Source organism: Oryzias latipes, chromosome 21 (genome assembly GCF_053564925.1).
Source record: "Oryzias latipes strain Hd-rR chromosome 21, Olatipes_Hd-rR_3.1".
Lineage (NCBI taxonomy): Eukaryota > Metazoa > Chordata > Actinopteri > Beloniformes > Adrianichthyidae > Oryzias > Oryzias latipes.
Window position 1 is genome coordinate 21,192,847 of NC_136257.1, and position 25,670 is coordinate 21,218,516.

General features: G+C 37.0%; 1 protein-coding gene across 1 annotated transcript in view; it reads right to left on the bottom strand.

The window, feature by feature from the left end:
• Positions 1-2,272: 2,272 nt before the first annotated feature.
• erbb4b (erb-b2 receptor tyrosine kinase 4b) overlaps positions 2,273-25,670 on the bottom strand; it is a 298,426-nt gene continuing 275,028 nt past the window's right edge. Inside the window, exons 21-28 of the mRNA XM_011489669.4 lie at positions 18,499-18,654; positions 16,785-16,860; positions 15,179-15,325; positions 13,369-13,466; positions 13,059-13,229; positions 11,023-11,266; positions 9,897-10,022; positions 2,273-9,698 (exon numbers count right to left, since the gene is read on the bottom strand). Of these exons, the coding sequence (XP_011487971.1) occupies positions 9,031-9,698; positions 9,897-10,022; positions 11,023-11,266; positions 13,059-13,229; positions 13,369-13,466; positions 15,179-15,325; positions 16,785-16,860; positions 18,499-18,654 (1,686 nt within the window). The 3' untranslated portion in view covers positions 2,273-9,030. The remainder of the gene's footprint in view (positions 9,699-9,896; positions 10,023-11,022; positions 11,267-13,058; positions 13,230-13,368; positions 13,467-15,178; positions 15,326-16,784; positions 16,861-18,498; positions 18,655-25,670) is intronic.

Genomic DNA, 25,670 nt, shown 5'->3' on the forward strand with positions numbered 1-25,670 from the left:
GTGATTGTCTCTGATGTCACATCTGAAGTGGCGTAACCACTTTCACTGGAGTTTACTTTGCCTAATTTAATGCTGTTGAAAAGAACAGGAAATTGGGTGGGACGGATATTCCTGCTTAGTCGCCAACCCAAACAAATGCCTCATTATGCACAGAGATTAAACAAATGACAAAAAAATGTATATAATATCGGGTTTAAAAAAAGTAAAATCCCCAACAACAGTTTTAATCAAACTTACAATCCAATAAAGGTATGCATGTTTATTACTACCGTAAATTCCGGACTACAAAGCGCACCCGATTACAAGCCGCACCCACCCATATTCACGTGTTTGACTGCTTTTATACATACACAAGCCGCGTCAGAGTACAAGCCGCACATGTGATAGCCGATATTGTCATCCTGACAGATCACGCCCAGCATCCCAGAGTGAGTGCAATTCATTAGCACATTGTGGGTGGTGCCAATTTTGCCTCTGGGTCACGTATTTAAGTGTATCGACATCTGACAAACAGCATGGACCTGTATTCTGTTCACAAGTCCCTCAGTTATGGTGTTTTTATTTCATTTTTTTTTTTTACTTATTGACAATCTAGGTATCTAACATAAAATTACAAACAGTAACCATATAATCAACATTACATCCCTCAGTTATAATGAGGAAATTTACATCCGCGATTCCACATTTCCCATGAGTCTTAGGGGCTAAAGGCGGGGCCAACGCCCGGCTCGCCATTCTGTTGTACGTGTTTAAGAATTAGCAGCAGTGCATGGAGGGGTGAACGGGAAAAGCTCTCCTTCCGCTTGTGTCGCAGCAGCGTTATGGGAGTAACAGGACTGGTTAGAAAACACAACGGTAAAATAAAGCAGCGGCGACTGAAAAGCGCGCGCCTCAGAAGCCTCTGCACTCCGCGGACGCCTCTGCGCTCCGCTCCCGCCCCGCGCGCTCCTTGTCTCCCCTTCCTATCTACTCCGACACCTCTGGCCAGGGCAGCTTCAAGGAGGATCACTTCGTCCCCGTTGCGCCGGTGGATGGAGCAAATCGTTTCTGTGCAAAGCAATCGGACTTAATACTGTACGTTTTGTGTATGAGGGGCGGGTGCGTTGTTACGTGTGGGAGCCATCAGACTGCCATCGGCCCCGCAGCTCAATCAGCAGGAGAAGATGTCTCCAGCTCACACGGAGGCTGAGTTTTTCAAAGCAAAATTCCGCTTTTACGGTTTCCTTAGAAACCGTAAATGGAGTGTAAATTCACTCCATGCGCTGTTCTCTCCGTCACGCAGCAAACCGGCTTTTCCAAACCCGTTGGTGACGGTGGACTTTTTTACGCTGCTTTTAACGATTGCTTTTAACTTGAAAGCTTCATCATAATGTAGTGGCGATCACGTGCACGTTGGGTCTAATGGCCCCAAAGGATTCTGGGATGCGGCCGGGCATGCGTGTTTCGTTTTGTTGAACCATGTCTAAGACCTGAAGTCAAGTCCATGCTGTTTGGCTGCTAAGAGGTGTGTTGAATAAAAATGCCTCGTGCTTGGTGTTAGATAGAGAATTCAAACTATTCACTGAGTTCGAAAATACGTATATGGCGGCCGCCAATTAAATCCATAAATTAGCCGCGTCACTGAAAAAGCCGCAGGGCTGTAAGCGCAGGAAAATAGTAGCGGCTTGTAGTCCGGAAATTACGGTACTTAGGATTCATAGGGTAAAGGATGCCTTCTGAAAACAGCGCCTAACGGTCATTGGAGGAACTGCAATACTAAAATTAAAAATGCGGGCAGTTTGGTTTTACAGTAGGCCACAATGCTTGTGACTCCTGCCAATGTTATAATACTAGGGGTCAACCAGTATCAACCTATGTCAACCGCATCAATTTGTTGGCTGATATTTCGTGTTTGACTTAATTTTTTTTCTTTTTAAGGTAGGGATGCTGGAAGTAGAGGATGGAGGAGTGACCTCAGTGACCTGTACAGGCAATGGGTGATGAAGAACGCCACCTCCATCAACGAGAACATCACTCACTCTCTCCATCACTTCCTCTCTCTGCTGCCGTCAGGCAGGAGATAAAAAACCCCGATGGCCAGAAAAAAGAAAAAAAAACATCTCCAAAATTTAATTTATGTGGTGGGAAGAGGCCCGGACACACAGCACGGGGTTGTGGAACCTGGCCTCAAATTATTTTGGAGTTACTGAAAACTTTTAACTCACATTTTTAGTGAATAGTAGAGGTGTACTTTCAGGAAAAAAGCCCCCAAAATACATAAAACGCATTGTCCTTAAATATTGACAGATTTTTATTCATATTGAATTAAAAATATATTTTAGACAGATTAATGTAACAAAACAGATGGAATATATGATCCATTGTTGTAGCTGGGCAAAATGTGTCAATTAAATAGTAAAAAGAAACAAGTAAACCTGTAAATGTGACAAAGAACGGTCATTCATACAAAATAATTAATACAAACAGTTAATGACTTAATGACAATAGATCCTTTCTTTTAAACTTCAGTTTACATCAACAAACAAACTTAACAATTTTCCAGATGCTTTTATATGCTGGGTCATAAAAAGGAACAGAATCGCCACCAAAATCATCAAATGCACTAGTGACAGTGAATATTAAGATACCTCAACAGCATTTTGTGAATATGTTGTAACTATATATATATATAAACTGTAACATATATACATATAATCACATTTTCACCAGTTAAACTTCTGAAAACAAAATGTCAGTTATAATCATTAGTAAACTACAAGGTGTTTCATAAAATGACACAAACATTCAGACATTTCCTGGCTCACTTCCTGCATACGAAACACAAATTGTGCTTGAATTTTACTATATTTGAACCATGTTTGACAAAGACGATGAAATATGTGGAACATATATGCCAATATAAAATACTTATAACAGAAATTTAGCCTTAGTCCCTACATATCATCAGATATGTAGATATTCACAATGCAAGTCCCTCAGCTGCTAGAAAGACCTAAAACAAAGAGGTTAATGTGATGATTTTGGTGGCAGTATTACTGACAATTTGTTTACATGAGGGAAACTGATGCACAAAAATTCCTAAGACTCTAATACGTAAAAATGAAAGCTTCTTTTGAAAAAGAAACTCCTGAAGAAAAAAAAAATTCTTTATTAAGTAAAAGTATTAATCTGGATTTATTTTTTCTGCCAAAAAATAAAATGAACAATGTAAAGTCTCCCTTTGTGATATTGCTAGTCCATCTGGATAAATTAAAAAAAAGCAATGAGGTCATAAAAAGAGAACTTACAATTGTCAAGGTACTGAGTAACATATGTCCTCAAAAGTTAGGAGGTGTGGAGTCACAAAAAAATTAGTTAGAGATGCCCTACTGAATAATAAACACATCGCAACAACACCAAGTTTTCAAAAACTTCAACAAAGTAAAACAAAAACCCTCGAGAGGCGGATAATGCTAGGAGAACAGTGGGGGGTAATGTGTGTATATATGCAAAAAAAAGGAAGATAATTCATTCCAAGGGGGTGACTCGGAGCCGAAACACAGATTCCACCAAACTGTGCAAAAAACACAATCACAGAGGAAAATGATGCGTGGACGACAAGAAAACCCTGCAAGTGTTTTTAAAACCAGAATTCACTCTTAAAATTACATTTACAGTATAGATATATTTACTGTATGTATTTTTATGTACATGAAAAAAATTATATTCCCCCAAAATACAGCTTAAGTTACAGTTTAGCCACTAAAAATGCAACAAAAAAACAATGAAAAAAATTTTTTAAAGGAAAAAAGCATCATTGCTCTATTTACAAATGCACCTGGCCATTTTTTCACCTATAAAAATATGTACCTTTTTTTTGATCAATTCATATAGTAAAATCATTGACAAATATTGATTTCATTTTACAGTTTCATTATCAGTTTAGTGCACCGTAATCTGTGCTTACCTAACCATCCAAACCAGTGAACATGGCAAATTTACAAATTCCTTATGAATCAGTACAAAATCGAATTGCCACCTTTATATACAGAGCTTGACTCCACCATTCCTGTAAAATTCACGTTTGTCAGCTCTTTAGTGAGTTTTTTTCTTTAAATATGATTTTTACAACAGCACAGAACTAAGTTGTTTTATTTTCTAGTGTTGCTTTTCTACCAAAGAAAGATATTTTAGAGCACAGGTAGAATGAATTGATTTCTGATGTGCAAAATGCCCTTAAAGATATTCATCAAATAATAGAAATAGAGCACGGCTTGCAAATAAAGTCCCTCTGTCCCAGTTGAAAAGATAAAACCTCTTGTTATAGAGGCCAAACAGACAGAATGAGATCATTTAAGGTCAAAGACAATTTGACAGAAAAAGTCAGACAATTTTAGTTTGATGTGACCTGACTGCCTTTTTATTGCAACCTTAACATGTGCTATTGGTGTGGAAAGCCTTGCTAATTTGTTAATGTGGGAAATTTCACAATGCACTACAACTATGACAGATCTCCCAAATAATGAAATGTTGGGATACCTTGAATAAACTCGGAATATATGACAATATTATGTTTCCCATCTTCAGCCTCATGAGCTTTTCTCCTCTTGTGTTCTATGGGAAATAATATGATTTGGGAAAGTTTGTTAAATGTTTACTAGGAAAGATCAAAACCTATTGATTAAAATTTTTTGTAATCTCCTTTGGCAATTATGCAAAACTTGAGCGTGACCTTGACATCCTCCTCCACCCATTTCTGAACTATAAGTTAAAAATATCTAAGATTACGTCCTACTAAAAAAAAATCTCATTTAAATGTCAGAATAAAAGAGTTTTTCTTTGTAATCCTCGTGTGTCTAGTCCTTTAACACAGACATAGGCTCGCAAACACACAAAAATTCCTTAAGGACCATTTTCTGAGTGAGCAGTCAGTATGACCAGTTATTTAAATGAACGCTTGCTTTGCATAATTTATGCACTTTTCCTTTGAGGCATGACATATTCTCGCAATAAAATGTGACCCGTGTTTACGTTTGTTTGTGACTTCTTTTGGCTTTTATGATTTTTTAACCATTATTATGACTATGAAAACACCGTTTTGAAAGAAGTATTTTCACACGGCTGCTCTCCATGTACCACTGCATCTGCAGCAGAACAGAGTTTGTGACACATAATCCAACCGTCACCCATGAGGAATAATAAAAAGTGTCATTTAAACACTCCCTCCCCTCTTCATGTTACAGTGCACTCTGACATTTTTCTTCTGACTTAACTTATATTGATGAATTGTGTGGGTAACCTTTCTTGAATGCTAAAACCCCTATTTTAACCTCACGGTGGGATGATTTCCCAGCAGAACAACAAGGAGGAAAGTGGATGAATTAGCATTTGGAAAGTTAAAAGCCTCCTGCGATGGTTACTGGCTGAGAGCAATGGGAGGTTTTCTCCTCCAGAATGGCTTTACCCTTCCACAGAGACCCATTTCGAAACCTTTTCGGGAACTCTCTGATGTTCTTGTTGCTCTCACATACTTGGACATACTGTGTAGTGGGCCAAAAGGAGTGCTACCAACACCTGGTGGGCGATACATTTTCAGAACTTTCCAACTCCGTGGTGGCAGTTTGCCACAGCTGATCAAAAGAAAAAAAAAAAAACTCGTACTGTATTTTTTGGAGCATAAGTTGCGATTTTTTGCATAGTACGGCCAGGGATGCCACATATACTCATAAGCGACTTTTATGTGACTTTTTGAATACATAGGCTCATATACTATTTATTTTCCTACTAACAACCGCTAGGGGGCACTGTAGGCGTGTGCGTATCAGTATTTGCTACTGATGGCGACACAGAAGAAGTGCAGTCCAAACAAACATGGAGGTGAATCTGATTGTTTTCCTCTTGCACTTTATATTTTTATTATTTGCATTGAGGTTAGCATCTGGTTTATAAACACATTTTTGGACAAGCATTGAGCATCAATTGCATCAAAAGAGGCAGCGGATGTGACTTTGACGCACTTGAAAAAGAGGATGCAAATTAGACACACGAATCGCATTCAGTGTGAACGCAACACTACGCCGGGCGTGGCGGATTTCTCCTAAAAGTGAGACTTATGTTCTGGAACAACTTAAATGTGTTTTCTTCTTCTTTATGTGCTTTTTTTTCTTTTGCTCTTGTGATTTACACTCGGGTGTGACTCATAATTCCGAAAATACAATTCAAGGCTTTCCAAAAAGTTCAGCCAATAGACGGAAACGCATTCGCAAATCTAAAGTAGGTTATTTGAAATATCAGCAGAGCAAAAACTAAAAATGACTATTTTATTCAGTAAAGGTGTGCATAAAAATGAACACCTGCGTGTCTACAGTTTATACATGGCCCTAATCTTTAATTGTACTTTCTCAATAGGTTTAATGTCCCATTATGATTTGATAACTTGTGCCTCAGCTGGAACTCAACTGGGTTTGAATGATCCTCCATAAAACCTAAGAGGCAGAAAAAAATACTAGCAGGGCAACATCTGTGCTTTGTAAATCATTCGCACTGCTTATCTGAATATTTAATAGAGAGGCACAAAGTTGTGTAACAGTGCTTGTAAATTGGAGTGGTTCATCAGAAGTGGGACATGCACAGGGATCAGGCAGTTTTATTTTGTCACTGTGAAATGTTACTACCCTTTAGCCTGAGATGACAACATAACGAACATGCAGAAAAAACAGTACTATATGTAGAAACAATAGGGCACTGTGATTATATTTTTCTGTCAGTTCAAGTTACCCTGGGTCAGTTTTATTATTTGGTTTGAAAAAATGGTTTCCCATGACGTATGGAAACCTATGCCATTGGGTTGTCTTTTGTCATGGCTTCTGTTGCAAATGGTAAATTTATGCATCTGAGTAATGTTGATCATAATTGTATGGTAGGTGTCAAGGTAATGCTATGCACCAATACAAATCTTCATTCAAGATGATGAACATCAATTATTTGTGTAAAATAAAAAAAAATTACAAGTAAAGCAGCAAATGTGAAATCGAAAACATTTACTTTTAATGATTGCTAATCCAAAAAAAAAAAACCTTTGTATGATTGTTAGTCAACACATTAAGAACCAATTAAAATACAGACTAAATATGCAAGTGAGAAAGTGTGACCAAAAAAAAAAAGAAACACCCTAATATTAATAATGAGGTAGAATCCTGTTTATCAATTTTAATACAGGGTCACGTATTTCTTTAATTTACGATACTTCCACCAACATTATGAAAAAGTAGCATTAAGAAGCTTCTCTGCAACATGCTAATGTCATGAGTTACCACTCTATTAAGAAGAAGAACATACATTTTTCATTCAGCCCTGTTCAAAAGAAATCTTTAGAGGAGTTGGTTTGTCAGTAAAATGCAGATAGAACTTAATATGTATTTCACTATAAACTATATTAAGCTAATTAGCAGTCTCTGGTGCTTTCAAGTTTTCATTGGGATTACATTATGCCTCTGTGACACTCTATGTGTCCCGGACGCTAGAAACTAGTGATGGGAGAATTAATCCCAAGGTATCAAAATACAGATACTTGTACATCATCAATTTTGATGGCATTTGTTTTTAGGATACAAACACTATGATTGAGGGGAAAAAATCACCAATAAGATATTACCAATAATCAATGATATTCAATGGTACTGAATATTTATGCAAACAGCAATTGGTATTGTTTTTAATCTCAAAAATAGGGTATCACCATTGGAAAGTAGACTGTCACATCTCACTAGTGATGTCAAAAAGCATTAAAAAAGCAGGTGTCCTATTCCGTAACTGTGTTAAGTATTAAAGATTTTCTGTAGAAAGGTTCTTGCAGATTCTCCATGTGCTCCTCCAAAACACGAGAGACCTGAATGTGAGTTACTTAAGAGGATTGTTGTTTTTAATAATACACATAAGTGCATTACACAACTGGTTTTATAGACTTAAAACACCTTTCAGACACACCATGTTCCAAAGAGACAACTTCAAGGATCATTTCTGTCTGGCATTGATATGATATTGCTTTTTTCTTACACTTTTGTAAATTCACCTATAAACTTGTCACAGTGTCTGTTAATTAATTAAGTCATAGACAAAGTGGCAATAATTACATTCTGAAAAAAAAAATGAATAAGTCCATAATTATTAAATAATGTATGAAAAGTTTTTAAAAAAGTTTTCACCACAGAATTTGGTAATGCCAGTCAGATGGTAAAAGAAAAAACACAAAGTCAATATTGATATGGCTGTTTAACTGGTACATTTAGTTTGTTGTATATTAAAGATGTGACATAAAAGTGGAGATTTGAAGTGTTCACAAAACCAAATGTTCAAACGCTGTCATTCCTTAATTTATAACATGCTCTACAGCAGGTGACTTCGTGCCACCGCCTCTGCCAGCACACTCTGTCTTCCAGCACAAGGTCTTTTGAAATTATAAAGTATTTTTCAGGGCAGCAGGCTCATCTGTCAGTCTGCGTTTTCAAAGGAGATTTGATGAATAGTTATTGTTGGTTTGTCAAGCCTTCAGACTTCTTAACTTGTTCCATCCATAATAAGAGCTGCTGTGATGAATGCATGTTTCACAATGGCGGACCAGTAAAAATCAAGTGGGATTTTGAACTATGCTGATTTGAAAGGGTGAAGTACTCCTGCAAGATTGTGAAATAATCCCCATTGGGAAGGTGTAATTCTATTTTTTAACTTGTTCTATTTGTATTGATTTCTTTTTAATACTCAGTTGTATTCCACCAGGTCATTCTCACAGCTTTGCTCACAATTGCTTTAGAGCTCATCACAGAGAATAAAGTTAGTAAAGATGGTCAGGGTGTCAGTTGAGGCTCTCTGTGACAGTTATTATGGTTCTTTCATGAAAAGGCAGATCTTCAGAGCAAGACTACAAGATTTTCAATCAGCTGTGACACAGAAGTGCTCAGGAAAGGTGATTACGGTGAAGAGGTGCGTCATGGAAAAGAGAGGAGTATTAATCTCCACCACATCTGTCAGTCCTCGGGTGCTACAGGTGGGTCACTACACCACAGTGTTCCTCTGCCTGTATGGAGGGGGAGGCAAAACGTTACCTGCTTTCATAGCAGCCTCGGACAAGTATTCCTGATTTTCGGCCACTGCGGGTCGAATGCGTCCATTCTGCCGGTAAAAAAAACGAGTGCTGCAGTCCTGCAGGTACTCAGGGTTGTGCAATGACGACTTCGGAGGGAGACTGTGCTGCCAGTATTCTGGATTGTCAAAAGTGGTTTTCTTGCCTTTCTTTTCGAACATTATGGTGTTGCTGGTGACATCTGAGTGCGGAGCTTTTCCTGAATGTCCTGGATGCAAAGTGTGTGACGGATACGATGGGTGGGGAAGGTGGCCGGGGGTTACTACATACCCAGCGCTAGAAACTTTGTGGCTTGAGGTTGATGGATTCACTGTCTGCTGAAGTGATTGTACACTAGAAGGTGTGGAACCAGAAATTAAGCTAGCAACAGCCAATCTGTTTTTGTCCCCGGGGTTAAGGAATGTATTCAGGTACAGAGGCTCGTTGACGTACTCGTCCCCAAATGAGGGCTGGCTTTTCGGGGCTGCAGCTGCTCTGGCCAAATGCAGGGTGTGGCAACTCGCTCCATCAAATGTCACATGGGCATCCCCATTCCTGCGACGTGCAACGAAAGGGTTCTCCTCAACGGGGTGGGGGTAATCTAACCAAAAACAGAAGGGGGGCAGTAGTTTAGCAAATACCAGGAGCCATATAACACACACAAACTTTTGTAAAAATTTATTCATTTTGTACAAAAGTAATTTACAAAAGTAAATAAATGTTTAGACCATTAGACCACTTGAACACAAATGGGGACTCTATGAAGAGCCAGTCAGGTTTTCAAAAACTGAGACTGAACCTGATGTGTTCTTGTCTCTCATAGCAGCTATGAAGCCATCTTTGTCCTTATCCTTGGCACCACGTTCCGCCAAAGCACCAATGGGGTCGGCGCTGTAACGCTGCGCACTGCTGTCCTCTGCTCCACCTTGGGAAGCAAAATCCAGACAAGTAGAACGACAGATTTAAAGTACATCAGATTGTACCATCAAAGGTGGATCAAGGAATTAGCAAATCTTATACACAGAAATATTTTAATTTCAGCATTCCTGGGTCTTTGAAAATATGGCTTTTTCCCAAAAGGAAACTATCACTTTTCCAATAAAGCTGAGGACATTTATTCCAGAGGGCAACAAAAACAACCAAATTTGGTTTCCTGTATCACTTAACAGGCAGACATTCACAAATACACCCACATTCATACTAAATTATAATATTCACCGCTCCCTCAAATGACAGTGCATAAAGTTCAAAATATAAAACAAAATTTCAAACTGAAATACATTTGAAACAGTAGCAAGTATGTTTTAGAAGAGTTCCTAAAAGTTTTTTTTTTATAGTACGTTAATTTCTTTAAAATTACTTCCCAAACTCAGTTTTTCCTATTTAGTTTAATTTGAAAAGTTCAAAAGTGTTTACACAATCACACTGAATCTAAACAAAAGTTATGCAATGTGGCTCTCTGGTTGAAACATAATAAGATTTTAATTTAAAAAAAGTAACAAAACAGTCAGATGAACCAAATTCACCTTATTACAAGGCAGACTGTCTATTAATGAAAAACATTCAAGCACTTATTACATTTTTATCCTTTTTAGATCAGTGCTTACATCACACCACCTACTAATGAATTTTCTGCTTTGAGATTTTCCTATGTTTTCCCAGGGGGATCCTATTTCTTTTTTTTTTTTTTTTAAATCATCTTATTTCATATTGTAAAAAAAAATCTTTTTATGATTTTGTTTTATTTATAAAAACAAACAAACAATAGTTTATGTATATTTATCATTACAGTAACACTGACATAAATGGAAATCAGGGTATTTTTTTTCCCCAAGGGGTGAAGTCAGAGTTTTGTGGCTCTGACTGAGAAATTGACCCAAATGGCTCCTTATGTGTTAAAGGTTGCAAACAAGACTCCACTTTACCTTGTCCTGCAGTGAGAGTTGAACCAGCAATGATCTTGCTTGATCTTGGGGAGGCCTGCCTCCTCAGCGTTCCGTTACAGCGGGGGTCATCCTGGCCGACATGAGCAAATCTGCTGCTGAGCTGCGCTCCTGAAGCGAGCTCCTGTGGAGAAAGGTTTCCTCCAGACATGGGTGGAACTGCTCTAGGGAGGGAGGCCAGTATGTCCTCTAAACTCACACCGGGATCCTGGCAGTTGAACTGGGTCTTCGAAGAAATAAAGAAGAAAAAGGAAACGATCCAGGGAATGAGTAATGTTACAAACCACTGTGGTATCCAGGCTTAGACATTACATGGAGGTAGAAGAACAAAAATGCAAAAAAAGTCAGCATGGACATGAAATATTAAACAATGACAATTGCAACTTAAAATGAAAGACAGCTTGGTGTTGTGTGTCTAAAAACATGGTACGTTCAATGCTTTTCTCAATTTTTTGTCTGTTTTATTTATAAGTGACAGGCAGTGAAGACAAACAGCAGGTCAGAACAATGACATAACAGCAAGGCTAGCATAAACAACTTAATTAAAAAGGATTTTAATTAAAAGACTCCCTGCAGCAGGAGCATAAAGTAGCCATATCGCCTGTGCCCTGCTGTGTGTGTTTAAGTTTGTAGTGGCAGTAAAAGAAAAAAAAAAGCCTCTCAGAACATCAAGTGAAGCTGTCATTTCATTTGTTTTTGTAACCTATTTGAAAGGCTTTTTTTTCTTAGTACAAACTTTAACCTTGTGTTCCTTCCATTTGCAACAAAGGATGTATAAGAAAATATGAAACTAACAATGTTATGCCTGTTTTACTTTAGGTAAGAGAAAATAGTTTAATTCCCACACAATAAAATGACTGAAATTGACACCAGTAAGGTGTTAACACCTGATAAGTAAAAGAACAGAGAAGATCAATCTCTAAACACATTTAGTGCAGTTTTCAGGTTGGTAAAGGGCAAAAAATATATACTAGCTCTCTGTGCTGGAACAGTCCTACTTTTAGATTCAGAAGATATTACCTGATAGAATATGTGTGAGAGTATCTATAAAGTCCTACAGTTGGGGTAAAACACAATATATACCTAAAAGCCAATTTTAAAAGAACAAAACCATGTTAGCAGTTTCTAAAAGGGGTTGGCAAGCCTTATAAATACAGAAGACTAAAAGTTATTTTTATTTCCCAGCCAATGAAAATTAAAAAGACATTTAATGCAGTTACCTGAGTGTATAAAGTGTGTAAAGATTGTGTTTTGACACACATATTTATTTTTCATGCAAAAGTAAAGGTTCTCTGTACTTCGAGGTATGACAGCGTATTAAAGCCAATTTACAAACAGACAAACAAAATTAAATTGCAACTTTAAAGTTGTAATTTAAAAAAAAAAGTCACAACTGTTAAATAACGAGAATAAAGTCGGATGTTTATGACTTTAAAAGTCGTTGGCTAAATTTATGACTTTTTTTCCTAAATGCGTCCTTTTTCTTATAAATGTACGTGTTTTAAAGTTGTAAATCTTTTACCGTAACGTCATAAATGTAAAAGGCGTAAATTTACAAGAAAAAAAAGATATACATTAACAAGAAATAAGATATAAATTACCCAGAAAAACACCAAAGATTATTTCAGCTGTGCTTGAAGATGAAAGATAAGGAGCTTTTCGTGAAGCTTTATTTCCAGATAGGTTTAAAAAAAGAAGAAATTCTGAAAATTTTGGTGACTAAAAATCAAGTTTTCAAGAACATTGTAAAGAAAATGGCCAAAACTGGGCTTCTTCAGACAGAAGCATCCCAGACTTGGAGGAAATTTTGAAAGGATTGGAAGTGGACAACTGGTTTGCTGCTGCACTCGATGTTCATTTGCTGTACTGTAGGTTCACTCTGACCTTTTTCTTTGTTTGAGTTTTTTTCTCGTAAATTAATGACTTTAATCTTGTAATGTACTATTTTGTTGTTTTTCTTTGGTGGCCCTAATACTATGTCGTGGTGAGGTGTCTGCAGGTTCCTAAAAAACATATACCTTGCTGGAGTCCATGCGGGAGTGAGGCGTGTATGCAAGAGGTGGAATGTTGAAGGAGTGGGGCACCAAGTACTCCTCTGCATCCATTAGGTCCTCTAATTCTTCTTCCTCCAGGAGGCTCTGGAAAAACTTGCTGTCATTGGGACTTGGCAGCTTCATGCGATCATCCCCCTAAAGATATATTACATCATTTAAAGTGCCCTTGTGTGATCTAAACCAAACCCTGCAGAAATAGTCAAACTGATACAAGAATAAGCTTAACAGAAGAGCTTGTATTGTGATCCACTTGACTATTAACGAAAGAACCCACCTGAATGACCAGGTATCGCTGGGGATCACGTGCCATTCGAGTGAACTCTGCAGCCAGCTCTTTAAACCGCGGTCGACTGTCTGCATCAATCATCCAGCCTGAAAACGGTCAAGTCCATTTAAAGTTGAGAAACAACAGAGATTTGAATGTGTAATCTTTGCTGGGTGACATTTTTCCTTTTTCTGTGGCATCCACTAACATGTTAGGATCAAGTTTTTTTTCCTGACTCTGTCAAATAATTGAAAGATTTAAACTGGGTCAAACAACAATGCATTTGACAAACCAATGTAACATTTTAACTGTCTAAAGATCAAATTAATATCTGTTATGTATCCTAGTAATGAAGACAACATTTGCTTAACACTGCACCTCACTTTATTTGGTACATTGCATCCCTTTTTCAATAATTTGATGCTTTTATTGCAAATTAGTATTTTATTATAAATATGGATTTTCATGAATCAAATCCAAATGTGTTGTTTTCAATAAAAACATGGATCCTTTTTTTAATCAGTAAAATGGTCATATGGGCTAATTTGTTTCCCTGTGAACACATGGGTAAAACGAGGTCTTTGTCTTGCAACAAGGAGCAGAAGATATATTAGTGCCTGATTAAAGACACCAGTGAGCAGGTAATAATAATAATGAGCCCACGGTAACAACAACTTGAAGAAATTTGTCAGTATTTTATTTTTTCTGTAGGATTTCTAAAGATATAGAAAAAAAACAAACAATAAAGACATTTGGTTTTATGTTTTTTCTTCTACAAAGAAGGCTGTTCTTGGCCCAAACCTTGAGAGACAACAAATCACCATGACAACGGAAAATTGTGCTGTTTTATTTTTAATTTTTTTACTAATGATGCGGTAAAACATCTGGAAATCAATTCATAGTTGAATATGAGAAAGAAAAGCAAAGCTTAAACAAAACATTCAAATTTTACTAACATTTTTTTTTAAAGACCCTAAAGTTGTTTTGGTAGCTACGAGAACATTTCTGCAAACTGATGAAAAATTGAGTAATTTCTTCAAAGGCTATAATTTTTGCACATTTTTTTTTCTTTAACAAAGGGCGGTGTTGGTACCACAACCATTCAGCCTGCAATAACCGTTCAGGTTGTTTCGACTGAGGATTACGTCACACTACGGTAACACCACTTGGACAAACTACGTAGCGTGGAGATCTGCTCGGGCTCTACCCATTTTCATTTCACGTTTTCTTTTGTAACCTAAAGTTCTTTTCCCTCATAAGTTTTGTCTGACATCATCCTTTGTAGTGTTTATAGAGAGATTTTGCCACAACCCACTTTGTAAAAAGATCTGTGGCTGTTAGAATGAACCTGCTGCTCTACACAAGCGAACCGTATCTCTGAGCAGAGCAGCTGGAGTCTCTTAGCTTCGTGTTCGCAGGCAGGGAAGGTGCTTTGTTTTAGAGTGCGGTCTGGAGAAGGGTTCAGAACGCAGTCCGTTCAACTGCAAATGCACCTAATAATAATCATAACAATAAAAAAAGCCCGTTAAGAAGATAATCTCACTCCACGTCGGAGCTCTGTTTGTTTACAACGGACAGCATAATATCTTCTTCTATGGTAGTGTCGTAATTTGTCCAGAACAATCACTATCTGATACATCATCGGACCAACGGACAGCCAATCACACAACGTCATGTCAGCACTAGTTGAAGGACCCCGAACGGTAGTTGTAGGCCGAATGGTTATGGTACCTACAGCGGCAGACACAATGCTATAGAGAAACATTTGTGCTGCTGCCTTGATGATTTTGTATTCTGCTGCCGCCCAGAACCCACTTACATTTGACCATGACCATGTAGACATCAATCGTGCAGATGGGCGGCTGGGGAAGTCGCTCTCCTTTTTCCAGCAGATCTGGAATATCTCTGGTTGAAATTCCATCATAAGGTTTTCCTCCAAAGGTCATCAGCTCCCATATAGTTACACCTAATCAAAAAGGGGGCAAAAACATATCTAAGACTTCAAATCTACAGTTCAGTTCACAGTTCTTTAAAGAGAAAGATGAAGAAATTCTGGGCAAAAAAATCTAAATAAAGATGAAAAAGTTAAAAAAAATCGTGTGAAAAAAGTTAATAGTTTCATATTTCCTTTTTTTTTCCTAAGAGCTTTCAACCATAAGAAAAGAATGAAACAAAACTAACCACATAATGTGTTCCTTTCAATTGCAAATTGTGAGTCCAGACATGTATCAATCTTGAAGGGATTTGATGCTTAAAGGAGCTTTGTCCTTAATGGCAGTGCTCCTTGTGTGTAATAGTGAATTTTAGGATTTAGCTCCAAGTCGGAGCTTCTCTTCAAGGTGTAAAGGCTTGGTTCTTATTCAAAATATCTGCAATGCAAGAAAAGCACTGCAGGAGGCCTTTTTGTCCGCTGAGCTTTTTCATATTGACTGAAAGTTTTAAGCGAAAAAGAGTGACATGAGCTTTTTGCAAAGTACATAGGAAACACAGGAGAAAATTACCTCAAATTAACATTAAAATGACAAAAGAAAAAGTATAAGAAATACCAGAACAGATATCAGAAGAATGAATAAAGTTATGGAATAAAGCTTATGGCTAAAAGCTTAGTTAGTTAGCAGAAATGTGTCTATAAAAGGTAAAAGACTCGAAGGAAATGTGAGAATTACCTTGCTTTGGGTCACAGAAGGGGACCAGAGGCTTTAAGAAACCTACACTGTAATACCTCTTAACAGGTACAGTTCAACCAAACGTAATTGCAGAAATGCCTTTTGTAAAAAAACAAACAAACTAGGTTTTTCAATTGATGCAAAAATACAACTACTAAATTTTAAGATTTATGCATATAATAACCTCCACCTGATGGTGAGTTCAGCCATCCACAGTAAACACCCTTAAGCTGTTTATATTACCAACCTCATTATTGAGTGCTACTCAAAAACAAGGCATCTTCAGTTATTGACTAGCAATTTGGCTAAAGTTAAGAAGTAGTTATGCAACAGTAATTTTGCTAAAAAATTGTAAATATTTAAATGTAAAAATCAAACAATATTAAGCAATAATACAGGATGAAAAATAAATGAATAGAATATTTTTTCTTCAACATTTTTTATTTTCCATTCTTTAGCTTTTTGTTTAAAAAATGATTTTGTTGTTTAAGAAAAAAAGGTGTCTTTTTTCAGATATGAAGCTTAAGTTTCTGGCAAACGTATGATTTTTTTTTTTCAACAAAGAACCCAAAAAATTGTTAAAACATCCACTGTAGTGGAAAAAATGGATGTTAAAGATAGTGGGACAGTATGGAAATGCAACTTTATTTTCCTATACCTTTTTTTTTTGTAATTTGCTTTATCAAACTATGTTTTTTAAAAAAAACAAAAGGTGACAAAAACAGAAAAAACAACCATTCGTCCAAAGATGTAACTTACCATAGCTCCAAACATCACTCTGATGAGTAAACTTCCTGTAATGGATGCACTCCAGCGCCATCCATTTGATAGGCATCTGGCAGATAGATGCAAATTCGGTATTACACAGTTATGTCAATCGATTATAACAAATAATAATTTCATTTTCAGATAATAATATGTAAATTTGGAGATTCTGACTGCCAGTGTTTAGTACAAAATCTGATATGATGATTTATGGAAAGGTTTTGGCTAAAAATAATCTTTTTTTTTTAAATAAGGAAGATTAAATAAACTATTGGGAAAAAGTTACAAAAAAAAGACACAAAAAGCTGAAAGTAATAAAAAAACTGAAGCAAAACATAGTTTGGGATGCAGCCTACCACAGTAATTAGATTTAAAGACTGATTTCATTGTTTAAAGGGACAGAGGATGAGGAGGGGAAATGTTGAAGGTTAGAAAGCTATAATCACTTAGCTAATAGAAGGATGCTATCACCTGCAGCCATCACAAACATAAACCACAATCAACAAATTGGGGAGAGCAACGGGAGAGGATGAAGTTGGCCTTCTTGAGAAAAAATGTTGGGAACCAAACACAAGTAAAGGAGGAGATAAACAAAGATGAGAGGAGGTCAGGGACCTGTGTGCAGAAAACCCAGAGGATGGATTTGTTTACAGCGTTACAAGGTTTGGAGATCTCTGCTCCCTGAAGGTAAATAAAAAGGGTTCAATAAAGCAGAATAGTATTTCTTTTCACTGAGAATGTTCATTTATTTATTTGTGATCGGTTAAGTTTCACCCGAAGGCTATGAAACCCTTATTAACATTATCATCTGCCGTCCTATATCAGGTGGTGTCATCAGTTCAAAATAGCAATTGGAACATTTATTACTTTCACCCAAAAAGAAGAAAGATAGATGAAAAAATGACTATATTGCCAACTATTTTTAAGAGTGAAAAAATATAAAAACCGCCTCTGGGATCACAAGGTCTTAAATACTGAGTAATAAATCAGTGAGAACTCACAGGAAAGACCAAACGCTTCAGGAACGCGCTCTCAGTTGTGTTTATTCTTGATTTTACCATCAGTGCAAAGGATTCCTGGAAGGTCCATTGTGAATGATGATTCCCTTTTGTCTACAGACTTTTTATTTTTAATAAAAAATACTCTAAATAAATCTGCCTTTTCAGCTTTTGCTGTATTTAGATTGGAGGAAAAGGTGGTAAAGAATAACAATGATATAATTTAATTAAAGATGGTGCGTTTAATTGCATTTACTAGACTGTTGCTACCCAGTTGGAAGAAGTTTGGTGCGAAATGTTGAAGCGGGACAAATGTCACAAATCTGCAAGACTGGGTATCATAGAATTCTGGCCGAACACAATCCACAATTATTCTCATCTCCAACACGATCCATTTTTAAACGGTTGGCACATCCGTGAATTAAAAAGATTGCCGCCCTAATGTCACTACCAAAACTTGAGTATCTGACTGGTCAAAGTTCAACCTGGTTTACCCTTTAATAGACGTGCATTTTGTATATAGAGTAGAGCCCAAAAACAGTTGCAAAAATGTGCGTAGCTATGCGTGATTGTGAAAGTTTTAACGCAGAAGCCCAAAATATGCTTTCACATAGACTTTTCATTGAAAGTGGCCATTTGATCGCACATTGCAAAGGGCAGAGTGAACACAGCTTTGCATATTTATATTTTTGAGAGCAGTGTTTTGATACCTTTCCTCCATCGGCGTTGTATTCTTTCTCATTGACATCCAGCAGTCGAGCCAGTCCAAAGTCGGTTATCTTAACGTGGTTTGGAGATTTGACCAGAACGTTTCGAGCTGCCAAATCTCGGTGGACCAACCTGCGCTCCTCCAAATACATCATTCCCTAAAACACACAAAACCACGAGCAGAGGCGAATCATTACGGCCAATTCTAATGTTTGGAAAGAGAACACGTCTATCACACGCTGACTTTTATTAATCAGTGGCACCTTCATAGTTCAGAACAGCATGGTTTTTTTAAGCTATCACACAAACTAATACCCATTGCTTGTCAGGCCAAAATCGCTTTTTTTTTTGTCAGCATGCAGAATAACAGACAAGTAAATATCAGGAAAAACCCACAAATACCAAAAGCTAAGTTCAGGTTTGCTTTAATAACTTCAATGGTTTTATTTTTACATGTCTGCAGCAGATATTTGTGTTTCAAAATAAGTGGGAGGGGGAAATACAGCTCACCACATTAGTTCAATCTAAAACAAAATAACAACGTTGTAATTCAGTCACACACAAAAAAATCTTTTCACATATGCTTAATGGGACTTTAACATCTTATGCCACACTTTCGAAGTCTAAATTGGCAGTTGTGCACCGCTATCGAAGTGGACCTGAGAAGAAAATAAAATTGAAAAGAGAAAAGAAAAGCTGAGGCAGGAGGGCCTACTTCAAATTGGATAAGCAATAACAAAAGCCACTTTGTTTGAAGTGCCACAAAGACAGAAAACAAGGCCTTATTTGAAGCTATAACAAATTGCATTTAGTTGGAATGGGCTGAATGAAATGAAAAGTGAGAGGGGGGTTGAGGGGGTAGAGACGAGGGGGAAGGCACAAGTGGGGTTGAGCTGGAGCATTCCAAAACGTGAGGCTACATTAGTCAGGCTATAATCAAACTGCCTCATTGGGTTCCAACTCAGACCACAGAGGGGGTTTAAAGCACATCTGCAAATTTGCATACATACCCAAATGCAGCTGCAGACCTATGTACATCTCACATGGAAATGCACCTGCGTGCTGCCAATGTGTGTTTGCAGGACACTTTCAGTCACTAACTTTTTAGCTAAGCTGCTAAATACCCTTTGAAATGGATAACGAAATTAATGTTAATCTGCTAATCTTAGATAAACAATGTTATCTATATATTTCCAAGTAAAATATTTTAATTTCTGCACAACAATGACATTGTTAACATTCCACACCAATCATCTTTTGTTCTATTGTAAATTATAATTATTCCGTTTTTGACAAAATCAGAAAACCTGCGTTGTCTGGGACTTTTGGTTCTGAAGGAGGTGCTGCGCAAATTTCTGAGGAGGGGAGCGCAGAAGAAGAGCATGCTGGTTCCCCCTGTCGGGTGATTCTCCAAATTTGCGGATTCTGCGTATTCGCTGGAGTCTCTGGTCACCAACCCCCCGCAAATATGGGGGCAATACTGTAGTTTATGAGAAACTTCCCTTTTTTTTGTATGCTGGACTGTTAGCATGGAGTAAGCCTACCCCACAGTTTGGAGGCAGATGCCAGCCCAGCCGAGGAAAACCAAGATGTACACAGATCTATTTGTCTACAGATGGACGACTAGGCATAGAAAAGAGCAGGGAGCTTGTGACCATAATAACTACAAGCTTTTTCCTACGGAAAAGAAATCCTCAAAAATGCAGTTTTTAATCTTAATTTTTTTTTTTTTTTACTTGTGTTCCATTATGAAAAAAAATCCTTTAAGAACATGTTAAAACGACCATTTTCATTGGAGTGGATCTTTAAATCTGAGTTTTATGACACAAAAATTATGTCTTAGACTGCCATTTGGTTTAAATCATTTGCAATTTCTCAATAAATACATGTCTGATCAGCTGTGCTCTGCTTTTAGAGAACAACTTACTAGCTAGAAGGCAGAAAAAAAAGAGTCATATGAGGAAATAAGAAGTATTTAAAAAATGTAAAAAAAACATTTTCAAGCAATGTCTAAGGATTTCTTATGGTACATTCTTTCCAATTGTGAATAAACTTATGTTTGCTCCTTTATTTTAACGTTAATTTGGTAGAAGAAAAAACAGACTAGTTGCACCTTTGCTTGAATTATTGTAAAAATAAAGCTGGGTTCACACTGAACGCTGCCTCTACGCACAGCGCGTCAGGGGCGTCAAGTTTTAAAGTCAATGTATAGATGTGATCAGAGGTCTTGGGGCAAGATTTGAGCGTTTGGCATTTAGGATGTGACGTGTTGATGATGTCAGTGGGTGATCAGTGGGTGGAGTCCAAAACTAATATGGAGGAGAATCGGATCATGATCTGTGTAATCTTTTTCTTTTTACCTTCAAGACATAAACAGACAGCTTGTCTAATTTCATTCTTGTCTTAATTTTTCTTGGACTAATGTGGGATAGCATGTCGTCAAACTGGGTCACAAAGAGACGGAAGAACAGCTGAAAGTGGCCATCATTCAACCGCAGTTCCTGTAGTAGATGGTGAACATCGCCGTACTTGTGATTGTAGCTCAAGACTAATAGGGAAGTACCTGCGGAAGTACAGAGTGCATGACCTTTTTCTTTTTCTTTCATTTAATTGGACTCCACTGTGGCCATGTTGAGAACAACTGATTGCCCAGGGTTGGTAATTGTGGCAAATCTAGATAAGATAGCCATGCTGACACCAGTATAGCATGTGAGCTTGCCACCACAGAAAATCCATAGGCTTCAGGCAGTCAGCTTTGATCACACACCAAGATGAGTGCTGCTAACCAGTCTGCAGGGATCACGCCTATCCCTTAAACCCTACATGTAGAGATAAAGAGTGAAAGCAAGGGGGGGGGGGGATCCATGCAATAGCTGGAGGCAAAAATGTCAACGTTTGAATAACCATCACTAGCATTTCAAGAAAAAAAAAATCTTAATATGTTCTAAAATCTCAGGTGTGGGTTTAACTTTTTGCATGTTAGGAGACAACATTTCTACCATGCTCATTTTGTTTAGGGCTTCATGAGCTGGAAGCAGTGATGTTCCTAGAAGACACAAATATAAAACTGGGAAATGAACAAGGCTCCAGCCGTGCCTCTGGCTATTTACAGAGAGCTAAACCATTTTCTAAACAGTCAAAACAATTTTTACCAACCCAAAAATGCTCTAAAAAACGCCTACCGCCATAATTTCAGTTGACTTCACAGAGCAAAACAAAACTCCAGTGGATAAGCATATTTATTTTGTAAAGACAGATTATGCAGGAAGTGGTTTAGGACTGGTGATTAAATCAATAGTTTCTGATCTCCAAAACAGGTTTTTTTTTCCATTCGTAACTGTCCATTTATAATCATTTTTAGGCCTGGTTTTAAAGTAAAGCATGAAAAATGTCTCTAATAAGAATGCTGCCGTGAATGCATAACAACAATATGCAGCACAAAAGTCAGGAATACACTTAAAAGTGAGATATTCTGTCCCATCAAGCTTTGTCATTAGAAGCAAACAACATGATGCAAAACTTTGCTAATCTTAAAAAGAATAAAAGAGTAGATTGCTCCCCCGAACAAGACCATTATTCTTTACTGGACCTCGAGTCCATGGATTCTGTACAATTCTTGTCTAGTACTTGGTTCTGAAACCATCATTTTCAATAAAACTACATTTCTGTAGTTTCTGTAGTGCTGTACATTGTTTTCATCTTAATTTGAAGTGTCAAAGAAAATTTAGAAGAGAATATGAAGGCACAGTTTATGTGACAGCTTCCACCCTCACCTCAGCAGAGCTGTTGTGTCTGCAGCGTGTTTCTCTTTCCATGTATTGCAAGTCCTAGTTGGAGGGGTGGTTAAACCTTTCTAAATAAGGCTGTCAAGAGGGGCTTTGCTCTTTGTCTCATCTCCAGAAAGATTTTTTTTGAAACTGCATCATTAGATGTATTAAGCACACTTAATTGAATATATATATCTATATATAGATATATATATCTATATATAATGGATTTTAGGGGTAAATATATAGGGTATATATACATAGTGGATTTCAGGGTAAAAAGCTTTGTAAGTTGCACTTACTATGTGTGACGATAAACACAGGAAAAGAGAGTAGATTGCTCTACAGCATGTGGTATTGTGTGGAATTATTACAAATACTCTCATGTATTAGTAGTCGCTGACAATCTTGGGTATTAATTATTCAGAAATGCCTCATGGCTACAAGCTAAGAGCTGCTGACTTTTTCAGATTTCATTTTTCTTCTCTGTTTTTGTTTCCATCTTAGCTTCAGCATTAATGAAAAAGTGATGAGAGAAGCTATTCAAATGATAACCAAGGTCAAGTCGAAAGCTTTACCCCCTCAATGACCTGTGGTATCCATTTCTTGACCTGTGCTCCAGCAGAAGCAGGAAGAGTAATTTCTTCTAGTATGTGCAATGAGAGAGAATGAGAGAACATAAACATCCAGCTTAAACTTTTACATTGATTTCACTACGAGTCTGATCAAATTTTAAACAGCTTCAGCACAATATAACAATACTTTTTTTCATGCAGTCTCATTGGTTGTCTCACACATAGTTTCCATCAAATACCCTCTACAGACCCGTTACCAAACCCAAGTATGTTATGCTAACAATTCTCACTTTTTTAAAGAATTACTCATGGTTGATAAGACTTTGCAGCTCATTTTTTTCCAGTTTTGCTCTTGTTAAAGACACAGTATATTTGTCTAACTATAGAGTTGCATGTTAGCCTTGTTAGCATCAAGTTGTAACAGACTGAATTTCAGAACATTTGCATTGCATCAGAGGCAACAGTTGCCCCAGATGCAGAAACAAACTGTAACATTAAGAATTTAGGGCCAAGAATCGACTAAACTGCAAATGTCAGGGTATTTTATTGAATGGCACATGTGGGGCAAAATATCAGGAGACAAAGATTTGGAAATTGCATGAGGAACTGATCCTTTCTATGTCTAAGAACTCAGTTTAGGGAAGCATTACTGGACCACCCAAAAACAAAACACAAAAATAACAAAGTCTAAACACACTCTGCAGCAGTTCTGTTGAATGGAAGAAAATTACCCATAATACCCAAAGTCCTTCATTGATGCCATCATGGTAAAAATTGCATATTCTACATCTCTCTATGCTTCCCAGCTTTAATACCTTTGTTTCAATGACTATTAGAGCTCCGAAAAGCTTGCAGAAAGGCCAAGTTAGACGTGTTTGAGCAAGAGCCAATCCAGGCAGGATAATATATACCGGTATTAAATGTTTGGAAAAAAATGTTTTGTTCAAAATGGTTGTTTTCTGTGTTTTGAGTCTTTTGGTTTCACAATTTATTGTGCAAATCAGGGTTACAACAATTTGATTTAAAGTTATTTAGATTTTGCTGTGTCAGTGGAGGACTTGTCTTAAAAACTGATATAAAGGATAGTTAAGAATGACCAATTTCCTGCCAATTAATCATTTTCTTCTTAGATATATGAGCTTTATGAAGAGTGTGAAAGCTCAGCAGACATTTCTTCTAAAATAAAAGTCACAGGTCTTGTATGGCAGTAAGAATGCTAATAAGGGTTTGATTTATCTTAAATAACAATATCAGAGGAAAAGTCCAAATATAAGTTGTGGGTATCCAAAACGTTTTCCTGATGTATGTAAAGCAACAACAAATGTAAAATGTATTGCTATGAAATTTCAAACATTTAATATTTTTATTGCTATCGTAAATGATAATTTTTTAAACATAAAAAAAAAAACATTTTAAATAAAGACATTTTAAAGTGCATTCCATGTGCCAGAAACAAGTGTGTGCATCATACCTTCCCTTTTTATTTATTGGGCAAGACATCTATTAAACAATAGGAATAGTAATATTATATAATAATATGTTATGTATTGCATTCATGTAATAGTATGGTTATATATATAAATATATAACTTTATTTATCTATTTTCCAAAAAGGTGGGCAAAGATGACTTAGTATTGTTGAAAGCCTTCATGTTACAGTTTTCTATGAATGAATGTATGAAGGCTGCCTTTTAACCTTACCACCCACAACGAGAAGAGCAGAGATAAACAGTCACACAGTGAGAAGAGAACAAAGAACAGTGGGGCAGCTGTGAAGATAAAGCTGATATTTTACCTCAGCTTCACACAAGATCTTTATAACAAAAAAACAAAAAACAAACTACAGTCCAGCAAAAAAGGTAACCATCCTCATGTTTGTGTAGGAATGACAGTTGTTGCCACTTATTTTCCAAAAGTAACAAATAGCATTTAACGTGACAAACATATTCCCATTGTATTCCACTTTTATAACCCTCTTGGGTTCATATATTGATTTACTTTATGTAGATCTGCTTTAGTCTAATTTTTCCTAATAATGTTGTCTGCTTGTATTTGAGGCCGGATATGGTGTTGTGGTCTGAGTATTTTATACAGTTCCTTGGGAAAACACAGTAGCAATGGCAGATGAAACAAAAAAGAGAGTTGTGAGAAGCAGAGGAACGGAGCAGAACAGTTGAAGTTTGCCTGATGGAAGTTGGTAGTGGAGGCTTTGTGGCAAAGCCAGCCTGCTCTTTGCTTTGGGAGCAAAGTGTGAAAGTGAGGAGCCTAAAGCAAATGATCAACAAAGTGGCTAATACTGAAGCTGGAGCAAAAAAAATAGAAACAACTGTGTTTGGGACTGTATCCGGTGAGGAAAGAGTAGAAATAAAAGTTGATTCAATGTTATGTACTTTTAACAAGTAAAACATGTCAATTTAGGTTTGCCAAACAGGATTGACATCCACTAGTTTTTTAGCTTTACTAACTTTGTTACATTCATTCATATTGCAAAATTTGTTGGTCATGGAGCTGATATTAGTGGTATTGGTCTTGGTGCTTATTGGTTTTTTCATTAAATGTTTGTAAATATTGACAGATTTTTGCTAATTGACAACTTGGCTGTTACACCTACCGGTACTATATTTTCCCCACTATAGGACGCACCGGATTATCATGGCAATAAATGGTCTATTTTTGAATTGATACCATGAGGTGCACTGAACTATGACTCCGTCAGTCAGTCAGACTTCACAGTAACTCTAGAACCTGATTGTAACACTGTGCACGTCAGCATATTCACAATACCTGTTAAGCTCTGTGCACACCAGGCACGTGATGGGCGTTAAAGAATGT